General features: G+C 36.9%; 1 protein-coding gene across 1 annotated transcript in view; it reads right to left on the reverse strand.

Annotated features, from left to right (window-relative positions):
* LOC135215886 (uncharacterized) overlaps positions 1-24891 on the reverse strand; it is an 82923-nt gene that overhangs the window by 37104 nt on the left and 20928 nt on the right. Inside the window, exon 3 of the mRNA XM_064250840.1 lies at positions 13173-13418. Within this exon, the coding sequence (XP_064106910.1) occupies positions 13173-13418 (246 nt within the window). The remainder of the gene's footprint in view (positions 1-13172; positions 13419-24891) is intronic.

Here is a 24891-nt window from a genome sequence, read left to right on the forward strand (position 1 = left end):
AGAGGGATGGCTGGAAAGGGGTAATGTAGAATTTGGACAGGGTGGAAATATCTGGGCAGACATGAGAGAAATGTGTGGGGGAGCAGAGGAACTGGTGGGAAGAACCAGTGGACATGGAGTGTCGAGAGGAGAAACATGGTGGTGGAATGGAGAGGTGCAAGAATCAAAAGCATTTAAAGATTTGTTTTAAAGTAATGGCGTGCACAGGGTGCAGAGGAATGGTACAGAGAAGAGGAAAGAGAGCCATGGAGGAGGGTAGGTATGGCTATTGGAAAGGCAGCAGAGCAGTAGAATAAAAGACTAGGAAAATGAGGAGAAAATTATATCTATAAGATTTTGGACATTGCCTCACTCGAAAGGTAAGGTTCCACATTTTACTACATATGTACGTACATGTACGTACAGTATTTCTTGTACCCTGTACACCAATACACTTTATTTACATGTACACTACAATAAAGGTTAGGTTAGGTACTGAATGGTCCAAATTGTGTATTTCATTGTTTATTGGTTCATTTAGCTTTAATATAAAATACTGTGGTGTTTTTGTAGGGTTTGGAAAGAATTAGGCAATTTAATTTACATGTAAAACGCAGTTCAAGATATGAAAACATCAGGTTACAAAGGCCACTTCGGAACGGATTAATTTCGTATCCTGAGGTACTACTGTATTAAAAGAATTATTTGATGTCAAAGAACCTCTATTGTTAGTAGGTGATTTTAATGCTCACAACCCAATATGGGATTATAATTGTACAAACTCAGAGCAGGAAGTAAAATAGAAGAATTCATGGATTCAAATGATATGTGCTGTAAAAATGATGAAATCAGACCTAATTAAAAAATCATTAAATATTTACCTCAATAGACTTAAAATCTTTATGGGCATCAAGCATAGTAGATAGTTTAGATTGGATTACAGTTGATGAATTGTACACCAGTCATCATTTTGCAATGTTAATATCCTTACCATAGAATAATCCAGGAAAGTATGTCCCTCACTATAACATTTATATAGCTAATTGGGAACTACATGAAATGCACACAAGGAATATCCCACCATTTGAATGTTTAAAAGACCATAATGAAATTAATAAAGGATTGACGTAGGAAAAATCTATTTCTGGGCAAGGAAGCCATGTCGCCCAGTGAAATAGGTTCCTTTAGTGCTATTTCTAAGGTAAAATATTGCTATAATACCAGAGAACTGCTAATTTGGACATGCCAGAATATTCTGGCTCGCTCACCTTTATTAAAAAGGTGTCGGTATAGTTCTGGGGCGAGTGAAAACCACTACCACGTGACCCTCTCCAATTAGCCTCTCCTACATCAAAAACCCTCAAGAAAAGGGGAGCCGACCTACAGCTCACTACCTACCACCGTGTAGGTAGCGGCTGTGACGTCATTCCTTTAGATAGCCCTACTTGAGACGCACACGTTTTTCTTTGCTCTCTTGTGTTTTTTGCTTTTTTGGCTTTTTATTCGTGATGGATTGTCAATCTCCCTCTGCATCCAAGTTAAGTACTGGTTTTAGTTTTGACACTATCTAGGGAGTGTTTTTGGCCTTCGTGCCCTTTTTATTTAGGTTTTTTTTGAGTCGTCGCCTCACGCAGCGGCGGCTCCGAGCCGCCATTAGAGCGTTCCCTTTGTGTCTTCCTCGGTTTCACGTGGTCTCCCATACCTAGTGAACCGAGTTGTGATGACAGTTTGTATTTTTCAATTTCTGTTTTTGACGGTCATGAATATGTTTTTGTTTTTATTTTATTTTATTTTATGTGCTGGCACGGGGGTTTCCTTCTGAGCACGGGTCTTTGTTTCGTGCCTCATCTGGAAACAACCGTAACATTTCATGCATGCCTTTATTTTAGTTAAGTTTCTTGTTTATTTTGTTACTTTTAGCTAGTCATAGCCTTCCCTGGCCGCCTGTCCTTCGATTCTTCGTTACAGCTCTAGGCCAGCTTCTGGGAGTTCCTGGTTAGGCCCATCCTTATCAGGTGGTCTTACTTGGTTCTCCCAGGTCATCATTGTTCCTCTTCCTTGTTTTTCTCCCCACCCCCCCGTGTTCAGTACATATTTTAATGTTTTACGTTTGTATGCGTTTTCTTTTTGTGTGTACGGGTCGGCTAGGCTAGTCCTTAGGCCTCCCTCTTGGCCTTCCTCGTGGTCCATGCAACCGCGAGGGAGCCAGGCGGTCACGTGATCATCTCTCTCTACCGACCTACCTTCCCCCCCCACCAAGCTCCCACCAATGTGGGTGCTTATCTCGCTCACGTTGTCCCTGACAACCGACCCGAGTTCTAGTGGAGGGGTGGAAGGGGGCCCCACAGGCCGTCGGTGTGCGGGTGATGCTTTTCAGCCGACCTCATCCCAGTGTTGGGGAGGAGCTTCGCTTACCCAGCCTCGGTCCCGACCTGGCTCGGGCGAGCTCGGCCCTCCTCGGCTCTTTGGGATAGTTAGTCCATTCTTGCCCTCTGACATTCCCTCCCCGTCTAATGACGGGACAGGCTTCTGGCTCTATCTGGAGTCTTTGAGGTGAACATCTTTACGGTGGCTATGCCTCCGGCGGGCGAATATTTGATTGCATTATAAATTTATTTGTTTACTTATGTTATTGAGTTACTACTCTCTTGTTATTTTAGCTTAGGGAACCTCCGGGTTCCACCGTCTCGGTCTCGCCTTTTGCTAGTGCCTCCTCTCCGGTTTTATCGAGTAGCACCAGTGGGTGCTCCGATCTATCCGGAATACATCTACTTCCGGCTACTACGACTCCGGAATGCTTAGTAGAGTACATAGCAAGATTGGCAGAGTCGGACATATTTTGTTAGCCCGGAATACTCCGGCATTAATTAATGTTCACCATGAATTAAAAATGCTGTTGATAAAGCGATACCAAAATCAAAATCTCATCCAACAAAACAAAAATTCAATGGTAGGATTATAAGCTAACAGAATTAATAAAAATATAACACTCAATAATGAGATGATTAGATAATTTCAATAAGAAATTTAATAAATTTATAAACCATTACCAATATGAGAAGAAAAAAAAGACTATATCATTACTACAAATGGTACACTAAAACCTATATACAACAAAATATCTGCAAAACTTAAAAAAGATGTAATTCAAGAAAGAATTATTTCATGGAGTAAATATATATCAGAGATCTCTAATAATACACCGATGAAAACATGTGGGAAGCTTTCTGGAAAATAAATGGTACCCATGATAAACCACCTAGACGTGCCATATTACAAAATGAAAAAAGAATAATTGATACGAAAGAAATAAGTAATGTGATACGAGAAAACGTAGCGAATGTAAGTAGTGATATAAATTTAGATGAACAGTTCCACACAAAGAAAAATAACATAGAATTAATACATTCCCCCCCTCCCCAAGGTTTTTACAAATTTCACACTTCAGTTTTATTTTGTTATGGATTCTCTTGGAATACATTATTCACAAAATAGTAAATACATCAGTATATGCTCCTCAGGTGGGGGTACCAAAAGCAAGAGAAAAATTATGTAGACAAGAGTTTGAGGCTGCCGTTAGAACAGTGAAAGAGGAGGAGAAACTAATACTAGGAGCTGATATGAATGGCAGAGTGGGAGAGAGAAGAGATGATGGGTATGAGGAGGTACATGGAGGCCATGGGTTCGGAATTAGAAATGATGATGGGGATTATATATTGGAGATGGCTCAGAGTTTTGATCTGGCACATATGAACACATGGTTTCAGAAGTTGGATAAGTACTTGACAACTTATGAAGTGGAGGAGTGCAAAGCCAAATAGATTGCACTCTCATTAGAGGAGCTAACAAAAGCAATGCAACGAACTGCAAAACGGTGGTGATGGATTTTAAAATGAGAGGTAGGAAACCCAAAAAGAGAAAGAGGAGATCTGGAATTAAGGTTTGAGACCTTAAAGGAGAAAATGGAGGGCAATTTAGGAGTGTGAGAGAGGGATGGCTGGAAAGGGGTAATGTAGAATTTGGACAGGGTGGAAATATCTGGGCAGACATGAGAGAAATGTGTGGGGGAGCAGAGGAACTGGTGGGAAGAACCAGTGGACATGGAGTGTCGAGAGGAGAAACATGGTGGTGGAATGGAGAGGTGCAAGAATCAAAAGCATTTAAAGATTTTAAAGTAATGCGTGCACAGGGTGCAGAGGAATGGTACAGAGAAGAGGAAAGAGAGCCATGGAGGAGGGTAGGTATGGCTATTGGAAAGGCAGCAGAGCAGTAGAATAAAAGACTAGGAAAATGAGGAGAAAATTATATCTATAAGATTTCAAACTTGAGGAAATGTCAGAGACAGGATTTGGGTAAATTGGGTGTTGTCAAGGATAGAGATGGAAATATATTCTATGGGGATGAAGACATTAAGAGATGGAGAGAGTATTTTGAAGAACTTTTAAATTCTGAAAATGAGAGATAGATAGGGGAAGCATAGAGGGTGGAGGGACCAGTGATGGAGTTACAGGATGCAGAAATGAAGAGAGCATTAAGTAAATTGAAAAATGGTAAAGCAACAGGTCCGTCAAGAGTTCTAAATTAAAATGATCAAATTACTAGGTACAGAGGGAGAGAAATGGATGCTGGCTTTATTAAAAGTTATATGGGAGGAGGAAGAAATGCCAATTGACTGAGAGGACAGTCTAATGGTATATATTATATATACAAGCAGAAGGAGATGTCATGGATTGTGGTAAATACAGGAGACTTAAACTAACAGAGAATGGATTGAAAGTTTTAGCGAGGATGCTGGATGAGAGATTAAGAGAGATGGTAAAGATCAGGAAACAGCAGTATGGATTTATGAGAGGAAGAGGGAAGGTGGATGCCATCTTCATAGTAAGACAGCTACAGGAAAAGAGGCTAGAGGGAAACCAGGAGTCCTGTTGTGCATTTATAGACCTAGAGAAAGCATACAATAGCATCCATAGAGAAGAGAAGTGATGTTTTGTTAAAGGAAGATGAAGGTCCCAGAAAAGTTGGATAGGCTGGTCGATTTGATATACCAAAGAACGAGCACAAAAGTAATAACAGCAGTTGGGGAAACAGGAAACTTTGAAATTAATGTTGGATTATACCAGGGGTCAGCATTAAGTTCATTTTTGTTTGTTCTGGTCATGGACATGTTGAGTAAAGAGATCAGGAATGAAGAGCTGTGAGAGTTGTTGTAAGCTGATGATCTGGTAATTACTACTGTAGATGAGGAGGACCTACAGAGAAGGGTTGGAGAGTGGTAGTATGTAGTCTTCTGAGAGGGGTGGCTTAAAGGTGAGTGTGAATAAAACAGAGGTTTTGGTGAGCATAGAGGAAGATAATAGACAAAATAGTAATACAAGAAAGAAGAGGCCCCAATTATAAAACGGGCAGAAAATTTTAAATACTTGGGATTTACTTTAAGCCAAGAGGAAGGATGTGAGGCTGAAGTTGACAGTGGGATAAAAACTAAATTGGGGAAGTGGAGAGAGGTAGCTGGAGTAGTATGCGATAAGAAAATGCCAATCAAGCTAAAGCTTAAGATGTATAGTATAGTGATAAGACTAGTGTTAATGTACGGATCGGAAACATGGGCTCTAAGAAAAGAGGAAGTAAAGCTTGAGAGAAAGGAGATGAGAATGCTGAGGTGTATTTTGGGAATATCACTGCTTCAGAGATTGGAAAATGATGAAATAAGGAAAATGATGAAATAAGAAGAGCAGGCTTAGTAAAGACCATAGAGGTGATAAGAGAGTATGGGGATGTGCTGAGGATGGATGACGAGGAGGGAGCGAAGAGGGCTTGGGAGGAACCAGCTAGAGGAAGAAGATCAAGAGGGAGACAGAACTAGAAGGCGAGATAAAATGAAGGAAGATATGGAGAGAAGAGGTTTGGTGGAAGAGGATGCCTTTGATAGAAGGCAGTGGAGAAGGTGCATCAGAATGAGCTTAACAAGTTTAAGATTTTTTTTTCTCTCTCAACACAGCAAAGTATCTATAAAATGTTTACAGTAATACAAATCAAATAAACCTGATATACAACTTGGTTCACGAAGTATGGAAAACCACGTGAAACCGAAACGACACCAAAGGGGAACGCGTAATGGGGGTGCCCAGCCTCGTCAGCGAAGGCGACGCCAGACAAAACCCTAAATAAAAGAACCACAAGGGTCAAAATCACTCCCTAAATAGTGCCGAACAAAAATCCAGTACTTAACTTGGATGGGGAGGCAGATTGACAATCCATAGCTAAAAAACACAAGCCAAAAAGGCAGATAAAAACAGAACGCAAAAATAATGTGCAGCTCTCTTAATGGCTATCAAAGGAATGTCGACCCTGACGCTACCTTCGCGATAGCAGGGAGTGAGCCGTAGCACGGCCCCCCTTTTCTAAGGGGTTTTGATGTGGAAAAGGCTAATTGGAGAGGCTGCTGTGGTGGTAGTGTTCACTTGCCCCAGATTCATACCGACACCCTTTTAGAAAGGGTGAGCGAGTCAGAATATTCTGGCATGTCCAATTTAGCAGTTCTCTGGTATTTTAGCAATAATTTACCTTAGAAATAGCGCTAAAGGAACGTATTTCACTGGGCAACACGGCTTCCTCGCCCAGAAATAGATTTTTCCTACGTCGAAATCCCTTAATTGAAACTATATTACAGTATTGTTAAGTGTTTTCAGATGATAGAACATACTGTACAGTATCTGAAATATTTGCTAAGTATGAAAAAGGAATGACAAGTAAAATGTACATCTATAAAACTATACTATACAAAACAAACATACATGCATAAAAAATCAATCTCTCTCTATCTCAGAGAGAGAGAGAGCAAGAGAACAGCAGGGGACAAGACTTCACAGACTTAAACTGGCTGGGATGAGAGTAGAATGTTAAGATATTTTGTTTTATATATATTTTTACGGTGATTAGAGATGAAACATCAGTGATAAAATATTCTCTTGTGTACTGTTATATGTGTGATAATCATAGTCGGCTAAACTTTTAATGAAATACGGTACAATAAATCAGAAAACGCAAAAAGATGGCAACACTACCTCCTTGGTCTGTCATGAACTTGTATTTGTTTATTTTCATGTTTTTTATGTTTATGGTACAGCAATTGATATTATTTTAATTAAAAGGATATGTACAATAAAGTACTGATATACAATAGAGAGAAAGATTACGTCGTCACAGAAAATTTTTGCTATGAGAATGATGGCACAAGAATTTCTTAATAAATTTTTGGGAGATGGTGAGGACTAACCACAGGATAACAAAAACCAAGAACCTACTTTAGCATAAATCTTTTTTATCATAAATGTTATTTGTACATAATCACAAAAATACTAACATTACATACAAACGTAGCATTCTCTTTGGAGGTCTGTGTCCCGTCGTTCTAAACTACCCACATATTTTAGATATGCTCTATACAATAGTATTATCCTAAAATACATACCTGTACAGTAAATATCATTTCAAAATCATCGTAAACACAGGAAAATATCAACATTATACATAAAATGTACGCCAGAGCATTATGGTATGCGCAGAACAATCCTGTAGGCCAAAGAAAATGTGTGTGAATGATAGGGAATGCTTAAGAGTAACAGTTGTAAGCTGGTACTTAATTTTGATACATGACTTTGAAATGATGTTAGGGTGTTCCAGGATGATAGTCTGAGGTATATTTTTATTTGAACTGTCAAGTTTGGTGATGAACTGTTAAAATACGCAGTTATATATAAGTGGTTTAGTGGTGTATATAGCCTACTTGAGAGTAACAGTATACTAGTATGGGGAGAGTAACAGTATACTAGTAGGGGAGTACAGTAATCTAAGTTTAATTTGGGTGTTATGGGATGATGGTTTAGAATGTATTTTTGTTTGAAATTACATCAAATTGTTTCAGTGAGATAATTTAAGTACAGTAAATATATTTTTGTTTGACCTATCAAATTAAGCAGTGAAATTTTAAAATAGGCAGTTGAGAGCAATTTAGTTTAAGGGGTACAAGGTAATTAGCAGTTACTATATGCCAGCCACAAGCATTTTTTGAGGGGATTTTTGCATTTCTGCAGTAGGTTCTGGAATCTATTCCTGTGTAAGAATGGTTGCCCAATGTAACAATAAATTTTGAGAAAAGAGAAGAGATATTATAATAAAAAATTCAATAGGGAAGAGTTGGAATGTGTTCTCCTGAAACAGCAATAAATCTGTTCCTGGAGTTACATTTCTTTTGAGATGATCTATCATTTAGTACCTTTGGCAAAGTCACACCTATTACAGTTTTATAATCATTTGTAGCTTTGACATTTATTCTCAGCTGAATAGTGAAATGTCATAATAATTCCTGCCCCCCAAACTTGGAAAGGATCCCAGTAGTCAACAATTACAGGCCAATTTCTTATGCAAATTACTACACTTACATGGATCATTTTAGAAAATAAAATTTTGACCTCCGTCTCAGTTCAGGTCACCACGTAAAAGATCCAAATTAGAGTCTTTATCAAACTTAGATCACAAACAAAGAGGATTTGAGTAAAAATAAATAACTGAAGCTGTCTTCTTTTTTGACACTGAAAAGGTATATGATACTACATGGAGGTATGTTTCAGGTGAGAATTGATAATATATTGTCAAAAACATTTCCACTTGAAAATGGTGTACCACAGGAAAGTGACCTTAGTGGCAAAGTGGTATACCACAGGGAAGTGTCCTTAGTGGCACACTCTTTATTTTAGCAATAAATGATATTATCAGTGATAACTAACATGGAATAAGTAAATTTTAAATCTGTATTTTTCATAGCTAACAAACCTGAGATCTTAACAAAAGGATAATCTTCTAGTGCCAGTTGGAAACTGGCTAAAAAACAATCAAAGATTGTAAAGCAAGGAATCTGTGGCATCTGGCAACTCATGCTTATGCGAGGTGGATGCTGGTCACCGACCGGGCTTGGAACCTCGTGAAGCACCAGTCTTTTTTCCAACCCAGGATATGAGAGGGGCGGCTAGAGGTGGGAAGTTAATGTGAAGACCTCAGGTTTGTTAGCTATGAAAAATACAAATTGATTAAAAATTTGTCATTTGTTTATATGCAGAACAAACCTTTGGTCTTAACAATAGGATGGACTTATACTTGGAGGAAGGAACAAGTACCCTGAACCGGCTGGGGGTTTGGTCACCTGACCACCCTTCCTGGAAGATCGAGTTCTAAAGAAGGGGGTCTGAGCTGTGAGAATATAAGTGTTTAAAAACTCAACCTTCTTGGATTAACACAATGAGACATGTCCAGATTCATTGCATTTGTGGAAAGTAGAGAACTCTGTCTGTTCAAGCAACAAACCATGTAGGCCACGGGGATTTGTTTCTACTCCCTCCCCTTGTCAGAGAGGAGTAAGCACTACTGAAAAGCAGATTTGCTCATTGTATAGGACAAACCAAATATCTGCAACCAGTACAGCTGCCACACTCACCTGTATCAGACCAGTTCCAGACTATGGCATGTCTTATTCTTCAACTCGCCTGTAGGAAGAAGAAAGGAAAAAAGTGAAATGAGGATACCAGCCATCTCACCCATTCTTTCTTCCACACAATCATCTTAGTTAAGATACAAACTGTCCCATTAGGGGCACAAGATGAGCTACCAGACCTAAGGAAAAAGTGTCCAAGGACCTGTGGGCATTGTCCTTCAGGAAAAGGAAGTGAATGTGGTCTGCTGAAGCCAGGAACCAGCATTCAAAATCCTATGAACAGATAAGTTCTTAAATGCCAGAGAGTAACTTATTCCTCTGATGTCTTCTGCTTTAGCCTGCACAGACTCTATGACAGAACTGTAAGGTGAGGATATGCCTGCTTAATCACCTCACACAGCCAGAATGAAATAGAGTTCTTGGAAACTTCCACTCTGGACCAACCAGTGCTAACAAAAAGTCTACGAAACCTAGGCCTTAGGTGACAAGTCTTTATTTAGATAGCAGCGCAGAGATCTGACAGGACAAAACAAAAAATCCTGTGCGTCGCTGTCCACAAACTCAATCAGGGAGGGAATTGAAAAAGAGGCAAATCTGCCATGATGAACTGAGGGATTTTGAGTCTTAGCTACGAATTCTGGGACATATTTGAAGGCCACAGACCTCCAACCCCTGGTGTTTTAACATCATAACTCAGGCAATGAAGCTCTTCAACTCTCTTTGAGGAACCCAAAGCCATCAGAGAGACTGTCTTTAGAGTCAGATTCCTGACTGACAAATGACATAGTGGTATGAATGGAGTTTGAGTGAGACTACTTGTGATCAGAATAAGATCCCACATTGCAGGTTTGAGTTCTATTGGTGATCAGGATTGTTTGAAACTCCTGAACAACATCGAGATTCCCAAGGATGAAGAGGTATCCACACCTTTCAGGTGCAGGTGCAGGACCAACCCCTGAAAGCAGAGATGGAAAGATCTTTTTAGTTTCTGAGAAAGATTAGAAAATCCGCTATCTGCTCACTGAAGTTCTGAGTGGAGAGAAACACCATCAACGACCCCAACCACAGTAGACGGCTCCCTTGCCCTAGTAAAATGCTGACGAAGACCTCCTGAGATAGCTGGAAATCTGGCCTGCTGCTTTGCAAGAAAAGCCTCTCAATCTCAGGAGATGACAGTCTCCAGCCTTGAAGCAATAGAGATCTTACCGACTGGTGGAACCATTCAACAGGAATACTACATACATATTCCTGTTTTCTGTTTGTTATTGCCAAGTCCTAATTGCTAATCAGAATGAAGAAAATTATTAACCTGTGACTTTAACTTGAATAAAAAATTCCTAAAGCACTACTACTCTAAGAGTGGTGGTCATGTTAAGATACTGTCGGGAAAACCACATATTACTACAGGGTCATGTGTTGTTTCCTGTTCCTTATTGCCTTATCCTAATGGGTACCTGGAATAGGGAAAATGGTTGTTGGGGTTTATTTGCTAGGAGTTAAGCCACTTTGTTGCTTGTTCATTAATTTTATAAGCTCCTCTGAGGACAAACAATGGCTACACTCAAAAAACAGGTTTCGACATTAGAAAAACCTATTTTTGGTAGCCGCTGACAGTCTTCTAACCCACCCACTTTCCCTGACAAAAAGGCATGGGACAGGGGAGAATATTTATCTTGCATGCACTTGGCGCGTAATGAGGAGGACAACGGGCATCCATGTTGCTGTCACATCCATGAGAGTAGCATGAAGGGAAAACTAAGGCAGTCACTATGGACAGAAGAGCCCTCCTGTCTCAAGTCCTTTACATTTTATCACTGTGCCAACAAGCACTATTCTGGCCCAGACTAACTATATATGATATTCTTTGAGATTGGCTGGTCTCTTATGAAGCCCTGGGGGGGACAATGAGTGTAACTCCTTTGAGGACTCATGGTGGTTACCAAAAATACACACACACAAACACATCTACATCTTTATCTATTATAGTCATATGTATATTATACATATATATAAATATGTGTGTGTGTGTACAGTAGGTCATCGGTTTATGTCCGAGATCTGCTCCTGCATCTACAACATAACCCAACTTTGTAAATCGGAACTTGACCACACATAAGTGAATCAGTAAAAATTTAAAAAAATAATAAAAAAGACAATTCCTGACCACATACAAACAGCAAAAGGATAAATATTCTTACATTTACTCCACTGATGAATGACAGTAAAACGAAACAATTCCTTACCTTTCCTACTGTGGTTGCTTTGCATACTTGGGCATTGCAAAGGGGGGGGGGAGGGGGGGATTAGAGAAAGAGAGAGAACTGAGGTATTTACACTGAAGTTTAAGCATAGTAAAAATGGATTCTGTAAGTGAAATAATGTTCTATTGACATTTTGCTGTTTTTTTTTTTATTAAAGGATATGTATAATGAGAGAGAGAGAACTGAGGTGTTTACATTGAAGTCTAAGCACAGTATAATTGAATTCTGTAAGTGAAGTAACATTTTATTGATATTTTTCTGTATTGTTTCATTGAAGGATATTTATACCGAGATAGATAGAGAGAACTGAGGTGTTTGTATTGAAGTCGAAGCACAGTAACTAGCTGGGGATGAGACTTGACAGGCACAGTTAAACTATAGCTGGGGAGGAGAGTAAGAATGTTGGTTTTGTGTTGCCTACCTATGAAATTTGGATTTCAAATATTTTTATGGTGATTAGAGATGAATCGTCAACAGTGATAAAATATTCTCTTGTGTACTGTTATATGTGTGATAATCATGGCAACTAAACTTGTAATGATATCTGTTACAGTAAACCAGGCAGCAAAAAATATGGCAACACGTACCAACGTATGTACACACTTGATCTTGTAGTGAACTTCCTGCGTTTGGTTAATTTTTATTTTCATTCATTCATATTTCATTACAGGATATGTACAATACAGCACTGATATAAGGGGGACAGAGAGGGAGAAAACTGAGATTCTGTCGGAGAACTTGCCACTGGAGGTTTTGTGCTGCCTATGTATAAAATTCAGGTTTTAAATGTTTGTATGGTGATCAGAGATAAAACAGCAACAATGATAAAATGTTCTCTTGCGTACTGTTAAAATATGTGATAATCATAGTCAACTAAACTTTTAATGAAATTTGGTACAGTAAATTAGACAAAGCAAAAAATATGGCAACACGTACCTATGTCTGCATGCACTCAATCTTGCGGTGAACATCCTGGGTTTGGTTAGTTTCATGTTTTTATTAATTAATATTTCATTAAAGGATATGTACAGTCCTACAGTACTGATACGTATATGGCAGAGAGAGAGAGAGAGAAACTGATATTCTGTTGTCAGAGAACTTGCTACGGTAGTTTTGTGCTACCTACATATGAAATTTGAATTTTAAATATTTTTATGGTGATTAAATCAATATAATAATATAGTATACTAGATGTATTCTGTAATGTTTCATTGATAGTTTGCTGTGCTTTGTTCATCAAAAAGTGTATACTGAGAGAGAGAGAGAGAGAATTTTTTCAATAAATTTATGGGAGATGGTGAGGATGTCACCATGAAACGACGTAGGTTGAGTATGACATAACCTGAGAACTTACTGTATGGATGTATATATGTATGTTTGAGAGAGAGAGAAAAACAACAAATTAATTTACTAATAAAACGGTAATTATAAAAACTGCTTACTTCCAATGGTCATATAACTGAGTAAATCTTGAAACACCAGTCTGAGCAGCATAATTGTCAATGTGCACATTGACAAAGGTTTCAGGAGGCACTATTTCATGTAACTTGTGGATTGCTAAGCCGCCTGGGTAATTGTTTGCTGATATAGTCAGTAATAATGTGGTAAATGAAACATTGGCAAGCAAATGAAGTGCTGCCCCCAATGCAAAGACCTGCCGAATTCCTGATTTCTCACGTCCTTCCCAACTGGAATGAAAATTGAAAAATTAATTATCTTATACAGTAATACCTGTAAAAATACAAAATAAAATCACTTTACATTCTCAAATAAAACATTTCTTTTAAAAAAATGCAAAATTGAAGTCAAACAAGTTACACTTGACCCATAAGGGAAGTTCTCAACTTGTGGCACCCCAGTCTTGCACCACATTTTCTATTTTTTCTTTCATTCACAATATTTTTATCTTTTTATGCATATTCAAAGTTTGTGCACAACTTTTATAACCCTTATCTAAATTATTTGCCAATTCCATCATTGTTACACCTACATGTATTAGGGCTTGTGCCTTGTATGATAAGGCGCCCTATGAGGTAATGTTCGACTAGCGATAATCTATACGCTAAGTCGGTTTGTATTGCACTTCCATCTTCAATGGAGTGTCTGGGGTTTTGTAGATCACTTACGAAGTCGGTATTATCTTTACGACGATGTGTTAAACTCATGGTTCGGTGAGGTTCTTGTAGAAAACACTAAGTATAAAAAATTATATATTCTTCTGAAGTTTTACATGGTGAAGATCAGATATGATTGTACAAGTCTTCTAATAACGATAGCTTGATCGCTTCTGCCAATGATGATGGCTAATCCTATTCCTCTAAATGATAAAGCTTAGGTAAAGAGGTACAGGTCTTCTAATGACGATAGCTAACTCTGTTCTGCCTGTCTACCATCTCTGTTACAAGTTATGAAGGAACAGACAATAGTTCGAACATATGAACATACATACAAATGACATAGTTTCATACGAACACACAATCAAAATGAGACACGCTACAGATCACGTAGGCGGTAGTTGTCTCAAGCAGGGAGCTTGGACTGTTTCAAAACAAATGAATGACCACAGATGACGGCATGTCAACTTAGCCTACATACTTATTGTATACGTCATCTTTAGCGTCTCTAGTCTGATCACATTCCTGCAAGCAATCTAGTCTTTTATATATATGGACTAACATTCCATATTTTTATTATGTAAACACTTACATTAGCTCGGTCAGCTACCAAAACCAACTACTGAATATTACTCAAACTTGACTTGCATTTGACTTATAGGAGTGTGATACAGACACTATGTGAATATATATATATAAGTGAATAAAAATTCATTGTGTACATGAATTGATTCAAGTAATAAAATATAAAACAATGATATTGGTAAATAATAGTGATCACGTGATATATAATGATACAGTTTTTCACTTCATCTCTTTAAGATACTCATGCTACAGAAAATACTAATGTACTCTGATAATTGCATAGAATGAAGATTAACATGATAAAAATCATATTTTAACTGATAAAAAATTTCATATATGAATTGATAAAAATTATTAATGTTTATGCTGATTGATTCGTTGATTTTTATGCTAAATGTTATATATCTGATTCATTAATTCATATACTAACTCATATATAACTGCAGATTTGTTTATACATATGTATATGGATTCATATAATTATGATTAATATATGTGCACTTTAAATAGATTCCTATTGCGTACACGCAAAGATATATTTAGATTCTGTTTATTTATGATCATTATATAAGAGATTCCTATTGACGTACACGCAAAGATATATTTCGACTCTGTTATTTATGATCAATTATATATAGGATACATGATACTTTATATATATAGGATACATGACCGAGGTTATACTACTTCACTTTTAACTAGCTTTTGAACAACTTTTCGTCCATTACACAGTTCCAGACAACCACCTTTAGCCAAATGAAACGGCCCTTTTCAATGGTTAAAACAAGGGGAAAATTTGCCTGGGTGGGTCCAACGTTCCATTTTGCGCTCATACTTATTCTCTGCATCCTAAGCTACACGATTACGTTCGCGATGAATAGATCATCCCAGCACGAGTCCTTCGCCAGCAAAGTAGAGTTGAATATCCATCCTTCAGGTCGTAATTGTCGGAAGTATGTCCCATTCGTAGTCGATTCCGACAGCCGCCGGAGCCATTCCGCATTAAAACGAGATTAACAACGACGGATACGGTGGTCGGTCCGAAGAAGTCCATGAAATTCCTTTCACATTGTAGGCGGTTGTTGCTTGACTGTAGTCGTCCGCTGCGACGAACGATTTTTTTGAAGTTGCGATGTGAAACTTTCGTACTGCAGGATACTGTAACCAGGTTCCATTAATCAGCCTGCAAGTGAAATTATACTTGTCACAAGGGCAAAGTAAATTCAGACGACATCCAAATACAGGGGAGGGAAGAGAGCCATTTAGACCAGACTTAAACCAACATGAATTCGCTGATATTTGGAATTCAAAAGAGTCCGCTGTACAAACTTTTTTATCCATGGCATTAACAATGAGTGAACCTATCGAGGTCTATGAGGACTGTAAAAATATCCAAATTATTTATAAAAAAAATAAATAGATATCATTACGAATCTCAAAGAAAATTCGATATTACTGGTAGTAAGTTACTAGACAAAAGTGGAAAACGGAGCTATTTGTAAGATTGCCAGGCATCATAAGAGTCAAAGAGAAGATTAATCATGATTCTGTAGTTCTCTATGCTAACTGAAATTAAGTTGTGATAAAATCTGATCCTATGTGCCCTAACAAAAGTTTCATATTCAATTTTCTCGTGCGCATCCTCTGAGGTTAATTTTTAAACTTTATTAATAGGTAGGAGATGCAACGAAAAAACCCACTATGTAACTAATTTCTAAATAAACTTTGGGTTTTTCAAGAACAAATGTGACATTTTCCCATGAATGTGATTTGACCTGGATTGTAATAAGCTAATGTTGCAAGTAAATAATCCATATCCATATCGTGATACTTCTAAATGTCTATGAGGTTCAGAAAAAATTAATTCATTTTGTTGTTATAGAAATTCTATTTGCTTATTTTGTTCATTAATTTTAAAATGATTGCAAGTCCTTAACTAATTGCATTACACACGGATAAGAATATGTTATGTGGCCTGTCATGTGACCTATGAACCACCTGTGAAGTTCATGAGCTAAGCATTCCTTTCTCCAGTCAATCTGCTTTGCAAGCAGAGATTAAGCCTGTGCAAGCAGATATTTGAGGTTAAAGAAATCAATGCTGATACGGCAAACGCGACAGACCTTCTAGAACTGATGACGTCGTCACCAGCTTAAGAGTTACGTTACTTGCTGTAAGAGATACGACTTTAGTATTTTCAAATGATATTTTAGTGTTTTTTAATTTCTCCACCCGCATGAGAAGAATGTGAAAAAAAAAACAGTACCAAAATTGAACAATATATTAGTTTCATGTTGGAAAACTGCATGATTATGTTAAATTAAATATTCCTTATTGAAACTAATGAAAAAGGTTTCCATACAAATTCTATATATATTATTAGCCCTGTATAAGATTCATATAGGATTATTTCATAGATAACATTTTCACTTCTAGACTTCCTGACTTTAAAATCTCTTTTATTTTATTTTTTTTTATTTATTTATTTATTATTATTATTATTTTTTTTTACTACGAATATAAATCACCGGGACAGACAATATGTCAGTAGGTTTTGGATATGTGTTTGAACTTTAGCTTATTTGTCATTACTAAAGCGTTAAGTTAGAGTTCAAATCTTTACGCATATATATTTGGATATTTAATGGTTACGTTTTGCTTATGATATTATCGTGATTCCTTTTTTATTAGAAATGTAAAACCCTTCCGACTTCTACGGAGTGTATTATATTGACTCCACTTGTATCCATATTTTATTTATTTTTTTATATTTATTTTATTTATATATATATTTTTTTTTTATATATATATTTGATAAATTAATGGTTGGCTTGAATATGTGGAAAAGTGTTCTAGCGGCGTACCGTATAAGGCTACTTGCGGCATCAATTCTATAGATACAAGATATAAATGATAAAGGTATTTAAAACCGCGAGAACCGCTATAATCCAGTTCGGATCCAACATCACGAGTTGTAACTCGTAAGACATTGACACTTCCTATTTAATTATCCGTTATTCTACCAAACCGATTGACTCTGGGTGATAAAATATATAATGGTTTCTTAATGGAAAGGAATTCACACGTAAAAGTGTTAAGGAGATTATTATGATTTACACCACCCGAGTCACAGATTATTATGTGTTGAATTCCATATTTACTGATTTAGCACTCATAATATTCCTAACGCACTCAATTGCGGTGTTTGTTTTTAGTGCTATTAATTCTATATAACGTGTCAAGGAACTATTAACACTAAGAAGTGTTTATTCCCTCTGTCAGACTCGTAATTCTGTTAATAATTCTACGTATATTCTTTCAAGGATTGATTTGGCACAGGATAGGTCCCTAAACTGACAGGTGTCTTAGTGTATCCCTTGTTTTCATGACACGTGTTATGTGCTTTTTATATCTGTAAGCATTGTAGGCCAGTAAAACATGGATTTGGCTTTCTGTGACATAGTAGGGAACCCTGGATGACGGAATGCAACCAGTTTATGACGATTGGTATGAAAGAGATTATTACTAATACCTGGTCGTTAGTCATCCGCTGTGTTCTTCGGGTTTTCCTCGTCACAGACCTACATATAATATTACATTTGATTACATTATTCTGATACACATACTTTAAATATACTTTTGCTTTAGGGTTTCTGCTCGAGTGTTTATTGTTTTTTTTGCCTAGCCGACTGACCCTGTTTCCGTTTCAAAGTGTTTATTGTTTGGTGTTTATTGTTTTGCTTATCGCTGTTGACACTTGCTTTGTTCAGTTTGTAACAGTTCTGCGCTCCGACCCAGATATTCAATGCTCGCGATCTCTTGGGTTAAGGAATTTTCTTGTTTAGATACGGTTTTAACAATAGGCACGGATGTTTCTATATCTTTTAGTCCAATTAATGGTTCTTTGCTGTATGGTGCGGGATTGCGGGATAATGCGTCAGCTATGATATTTGCTTTCCCAGGTAGATATCTTATCTTGGCTCCAATAAACTGAATGATCATTTGTCACAGAGTTCCTTTTGGACTGTGATTAAAGCCTTTGAAAAACTCGGTAAAGGACTCATGTTCAGTAAGGACTTTATCAGGATAGCCATAGATTATGAACTTAAAATGTACTAGTGTTAAAAGAAAATACCTAGCCCTTCCTTGCCTATTACTGCATATTTACTTTCAGAGGGCTTTAGTTTACGTGAAAAAATAAAAAGCTATAGGGAAGAACTGTTTATCATATTACTGAAGTAGTATCCCTCTTACCCCCTTCGGTCTGAGGCGTCTGTTGCAATAAAAAAAAAATCCTTATTTAAATCAGGGATTTTTTAAGTTAAGTGAGCTGCATTATTCCGCTTTTAAGATATCGAACGCCTGTTGATGCTTTTTAGACCATAATAAATCTACGCCCTTCTTCGTAAGATCTGTTAAAGGAGCTGTCATGATTGAAGAGTTACATATTTACATACGATTGTAATACCCACTACAGCGCAAAAGTGCTGTATCCCCCTTTTACGTTAATAAGTACCGGAAAGTTATGAATAGCCGACACCTTACCATGGACTACTTTTAAGACCTTGACTAGACACATAAAACCTAGATAAACATGTTCGGTTTTTTAAAACTCACATTTAGATATTTTACTCTGAGATTATTTGTCTTTGTCTCTGTAGCACTAGCTCTAATTTATGTGAATGTACTTCTAAGGTATTAGAAACAAAAGATTATAAGACCAACCAATAGGCATGTAGGGTATCCCCAAAAGTCCTCCCAAACACTATATTGTAATTGGGGCGCAACGTAAGCCGGAGGCATACGTAAAAATTGATAATGTCCCCTGAGTGTGCTGAAAACGGTGTATGAGGTACAATCACTTAGGTAATGGTATCTGGTAAAAGCTTTTAAGTAAGTCCAAGTTGGTGAAAAAAAAAAAATTTATTCTAACCTAACAGAGATAAGATGTCGTCGGTACATGGCACTGGAAACTATCGGGAGTCGTTTCCTTGTTTAAGCGTCAGAATCTACGCAGATACGCCAAGTCCGATCTTTTATGGCATGACGTTTGAGGGAAAAATTATATGGGCTTATTTGATTTCCTAATGACTCCTATTACTAACATTTTTCAACTCCGTCATTTATCTCTATTTTGAAATTTCATTGAGAGTCTATGCGAAGGTACGTATATAGCTTTATGTTTGTCCTTAGACCGTATTTTGTTTTCAATGACATCCGTTTTTCTCCCAGAGATCACTCGCTAGTGGAGAAACTTCCTGGTATTCAGGTAGAAGATAAAAAAAAAAATTCTGCTGAATCACCTCTGCTTGAATGACTTTACGGATATTACTTTAGATAGATTATCAGAGAGATTCATCCACGACTGGTTGGGCGTGATTAAAAATTAGCAACAATAAAAAATGCGATATTTATAACTTCCGTATCCACGATATGTATACTTTTTAGGGTTTATTCGCGGAAACCGTTATATTTCAGAGTGTCGGGAAGGATTAAAATTTCATTTCCCAGCAAAATCTTTTTACACGCACTAAGACATTCGAGGGTGCATGCTTCTCGAGATTTTGCGTGCAAAGTGCGACTGCGGTTGTGGGAGAATTCTGTTGGGTCATTTGAACAATGTTACGATTTATGAGACAAATGTATAGTTCCTTTATATAAGTTATTATTTGATTAACTGTCTCATTTTTGTTCAAACGGATTTTAATATGTTTGAAGGTTTATAGGATTTTCCTTTGATAAACACGCCTTATTTTGCAGGATGTAAGATAATATTTTGTATACCCCTAGATGGATCTTACAATTACACTAGATACAGATCAATGTTTTTTTATAACTATAGAGGTATCTGTAAGCGCTCGCTTATCCGGACTTCTCATTAGGGAAGTTCGAACAACAGACGGTGAGTCCGTAAATACAGGATATTACGTTTACTAAAGGAATAAAACAAGATATTCTAATTTTTACGGCGCGTACAGTTGGGTTCAATCCACCAGTATTTATTATAACTTAATGTATTAAAATTACTAGAACCTGCTCTGATTACTTGATACTGTCGTGTGATGCATAGGGAAATTCCTTTTTAATTTTAAAAAGGTATTTGGGATGTATGAACCAACATCGCTTTTCCCCACTCTGCTAGAGTCGCTTATTGTGTGGAATTTGCTATGCTTTGAACACTTCGGCAGATCTGACTAACCTTGACCGCTTGACTAGGTGACACAGTCACCGAGTTTGCTTGTTTGATTCTGACGGGCTACTGTTTCTAGTTTCTTTTTGTAATAATTAGGATCCTTCTCTTTATTACCATCGGCAACGGTTTATTGTGTGTTTTAGCATTATGTTGCTGGTTACGTATAAAGCAATGAATGACGAACTATTAGGAACTGAGTGATTACTAATAAGACAAGTTATCACTACTGTATTCAATATTAACTGTTTGTACTTCATTCTTTGCTAAAATTTGAAATAGTGAGGGATCCTGGTCAGCGCATTTAGCCTGATGAAAGTTTTTTACAGACATGTTATTCCTTGCAATCCAGCCATATTTTTAAAGTTAAGTTGAGTCATTGAGGTTCGATATTTTATATAACTCAAAAAACTCAAGGCTAAAACTGCGATCGGGACTTGCAAAGGAGCATTTATTGTCATGACCCGAAATAGTGTTACCTCTAATTTATCTAGATTTGTACGGGTGTTCCACTTGTTTTTGTGTGTTTTCTAATCACTACGGTGCTTAACGACCCTATCCATGCATCTGTATAAATACAGACGTCCACTGCGTAAACGCATATTCACTGTTTAATGTGATTTGTTACATAAGGGATTAATAATCACCCAAAATGATAAAATTAACATAGTATATGATTATGATATTTCAGTAGAACTTCTGGAAACAGACACTCAAAGATAAAAAACTCGCAGTAGCGAAATCTCAATGATGTAGATAATTTCTGTAAAAAAGTAAAAAAAAGATTAAGAATGTCTCGTAACTTCAGCCACAGGAATAACGAAATTCGACCTGCAAAGGAAACACTCAAAGTTACTCCAAAATGAATAAAAATGTACCTTAGGCTTCTTTTGTGGGAAGTCACGGTGTTCCGATAACGACACACGGCCTTGGTCCTCCTTCTCTATTTAGCGGACGACCTGGTTTGGCTTCAGTTTCCCCCGTGCGCGTTGTTTCGATGATTCGAGCCCTTGAAAATCCGATGCTGCAGACGCGTTCGGTTTGTTTCTTGCAGTGCCGGAAACGCTCACTAACGATGTTTTCTGAATGATTCTAATGAGAGACGAAGCTTCCGTTGCCGTAGGAAAGGACACGTCGGTTTTGTTTCTTGAAGTTATTCACTAACCATGATACTAAGTTGCTTGACGAATCTTGTTGTTTTCTGAAGTCGCTCACTAACGATGATACTAGGTTGCTTGAAGAATCTGCTGCTTTCGTCGTCGTTGACTTCATGATTTATTATTGCTGTTTTTTCTTCGTAGGACGTTGTAGAGTTCTTCTGGTACGCTGGCCACCAATATTAGGGCTTGTGCCTTGTATGATAAGGCGCCCTATGAGGTAATGTTCGACTAGCGATAATCTATACGCTAAGTCGGTTGGTATTGCACTTCCATCTTCAATGGAGTGTCTGGGGTTTTGTAGATCACTTACGAAGTCGGTATTATCTTTACGACGATGTGTTAAACTCATGGTTCGGTGAGGTTCTTGTAGAAAACACTAAGTATAAAAAATTATATATTCTTCTGAAGTTTTACATGGTGAAGATCAGATATGATTGTACAAGTCTTCTAATAACGATAGCTTGATCGCTTCTGCCAATGATGATGGCTAATCCTATTCCTCTACATGATAAAGCTTAGGTAAAGAGGTACAGGTCTTCTAATGACGATAGCTAACTCTGTTCTGCCTGTCTACCATCTCTGTTACAAGTTATGAAGGAACAGACAATAGTTCGAACATATGAACATACATACAAATGACATAGTTTCATACGAACACACAATCAAAATGAGACACGCTACAGATCACGTAGGCGGTAGTTGTCTCAAGCAGGGAGCTTGGACTGTTTCAAAACAAATGAATGACCACAGATGACGGCATGTCAACTTAGCCTACATACTTATTGTATACGTCATCTTTAGCGTCTCTAGTCTGATCACATTCCTGCAAGCAATCTAGTCTTTTATATATATGGACTAACATTCCATATTTTTATTATGTAAACACTTACACATGTCCATTCCCATACACCATTTTTTCTCTGAGATATTCAAATTGTAGAATTCATTAAATAATTTCCAAATCTCCTTTCTTTCATTTGAAGTCTACTCCTTTGGCACTTTTCTCGCAGATGGGTACTTAATGTTGTAAGATGACTTTGAAATGATACTGGGGTGTTTTGGGTTGATCATTTTTGGTATATTTATGTTTCAATATTAGGTTTGATGATGAACTTAAAATAGGCAGTTGTAAACATTTTGCAGGTTTATATAAATAAAAGTAACAGTTGTAGGGGGTAATTAACCCTCTTATGCCGATTGGACGTAATAAACGTCGAGATAAATTGTCTCCCGAGTGCCGATTGTACGTGTAAAACGTCGACATAAGTTTTTTTTTTTAATTCGCGGAAAAATACTTATAGGCCTACCAGGCGAAAACTTTTGTATCATGCACCTTGGGGGATGCTGGGAGCTCACGGATCAAGGCGTTGTTTTGTTTACAATCGTTACCCAGGCGCGCAAGCGCAAATTTCTTTCTTATCGCACTAAAAAGTATCAGTGACACATCTCGGAAATTATTTCGTCACTTTGACATAATTTTTGCACCATTTTAAATTAGCCGTTACATGGAGTATTATATATGAAAATGTGCGCAATTTCATGTAGAATAAAAAAAAAATACTCATGATTGTAGCTTTTATCAGTTTTTAAATATTTTCATATAAATAACGATAAGGGCCAAAATTTCAACCTTCGGTCAACTTTGACTATACCGAAATGGTCGAAAAACGCAATTGTAAGCTAAAACTTATATTCTAGTAATATTCAATCATTTACCTTCATTTGGCAATAAATTGGATGTCTCTGGCACAATATTTCGATTTATGGTGAATTTATGAAAAAAACTTTTTCCTTATGTCCGTGTTTGCACCATTTAAATTAGCCGTTACATAACATAAAATTTTATATATGGAAATGTGTGCAATTTCATGCACAATACAACTAAAAACAACCCGTGGTTGTAGCTTTTATCAGTTTTGAAATATTTTCATATAAATAACGATGTGCCAAAATTTCAACCTTCGGTCAACTTTGACTCTACTGAAATGGTCGAATAACGCAATTGTAAGCTAAAACTCTTATATTCTAGTAATATTCAATCATTTACCTTCATTTTGCAACAAATTGGAAGTCTCTAGCACAATATTTTGATTTAAGGTGAATTTATGAAAAAAAAAAAAAAAAAAAAAAATTTCCTTACGTCTGTGCGGTAACTCTTCCGAAAAAAATACGAAATTTTTTCGTGCGATTGTCGTAATGTTTGCACCGTTTTAAATTAGCCGTTACATAAAGTTTTATATATGAAAATGTGCGCAATTTCATGTAAAATACAACACACAATGATTAAAGGTTGTAGCTTTTCTCATTTTCGAAATATTTGCATATAAATCACGATAAATAGGAAAAAAACCACGTTCAGTCAACTTTGACTCTACCAAAATAGTCGAAAAACGCAATTGTAAGCTCAAACTCTTACAGTCTAGTAATATTCAGTCATTTACCTTCATTTTGAAATAAATTTGAAGTCTAGCACAATATTTAGATTTATGGTAAATTTAAAAAAAAAACTTTCCTTCCCTCCGCGTGCGGATTCTCTGCCGCAAATCTCCGCAATGCATACGTCGCATTCTCGTTATATTTACTCCGTTTCATATTAGGCGTTTCATAGAGTTTTATATATGAAAATGTGCGCAATTTCATGTAGAATACAATGGTCTTAAAATGCAATTGTAAGCTAAAACTCTTATATTCTAGTAATATTCAATTATTTACCTTCATTTTGCAACAAACTGGACGTCTCTACCCCAATATTTCGATTTATGGTGAATTTATGAAAAAACTTTTTCCTTACGTCCGCGCGGTAACTCTTCCGATAAATTTTTTCGTGCGATTGTCGTAATGTTTGCACCATTTTAAATTTGCCGTTACATAAAGTTTTATACATATGTGGAAATGTGCGGAATTTCATGCACAATACAACTAAAAACAACCCGTGGTTCTAGCTTTTATCAGTTTTGAAATATTTTCATATAAATAACGATGTACCAAAATTTCAACCTTCGGTCAACTTTTTTCGTGCAATTGTCGTAATGTTTGCACCATTTTAAATTAGCCGTTACATAAAGTTTTATATATGAAAATGTGCGCAATTTCATGTAGAATACAACACAAC

The sequence above is a fragment of the Macrobrachium nipponense genome, chromosome 5 (assembly GCF_015104395.2).
Source record: "Macrobrachium nipponense isolate FS-2020 chromosome 5, ASM1510439v2, whole genome shotgun sequence".
Lineage (NCBI taxonomy): Eukaryota > Metazoa > Arthropoda > Malacostraca > Decapoda > Palaemonidae > Macrobrachium > Macrobrachium nipponense.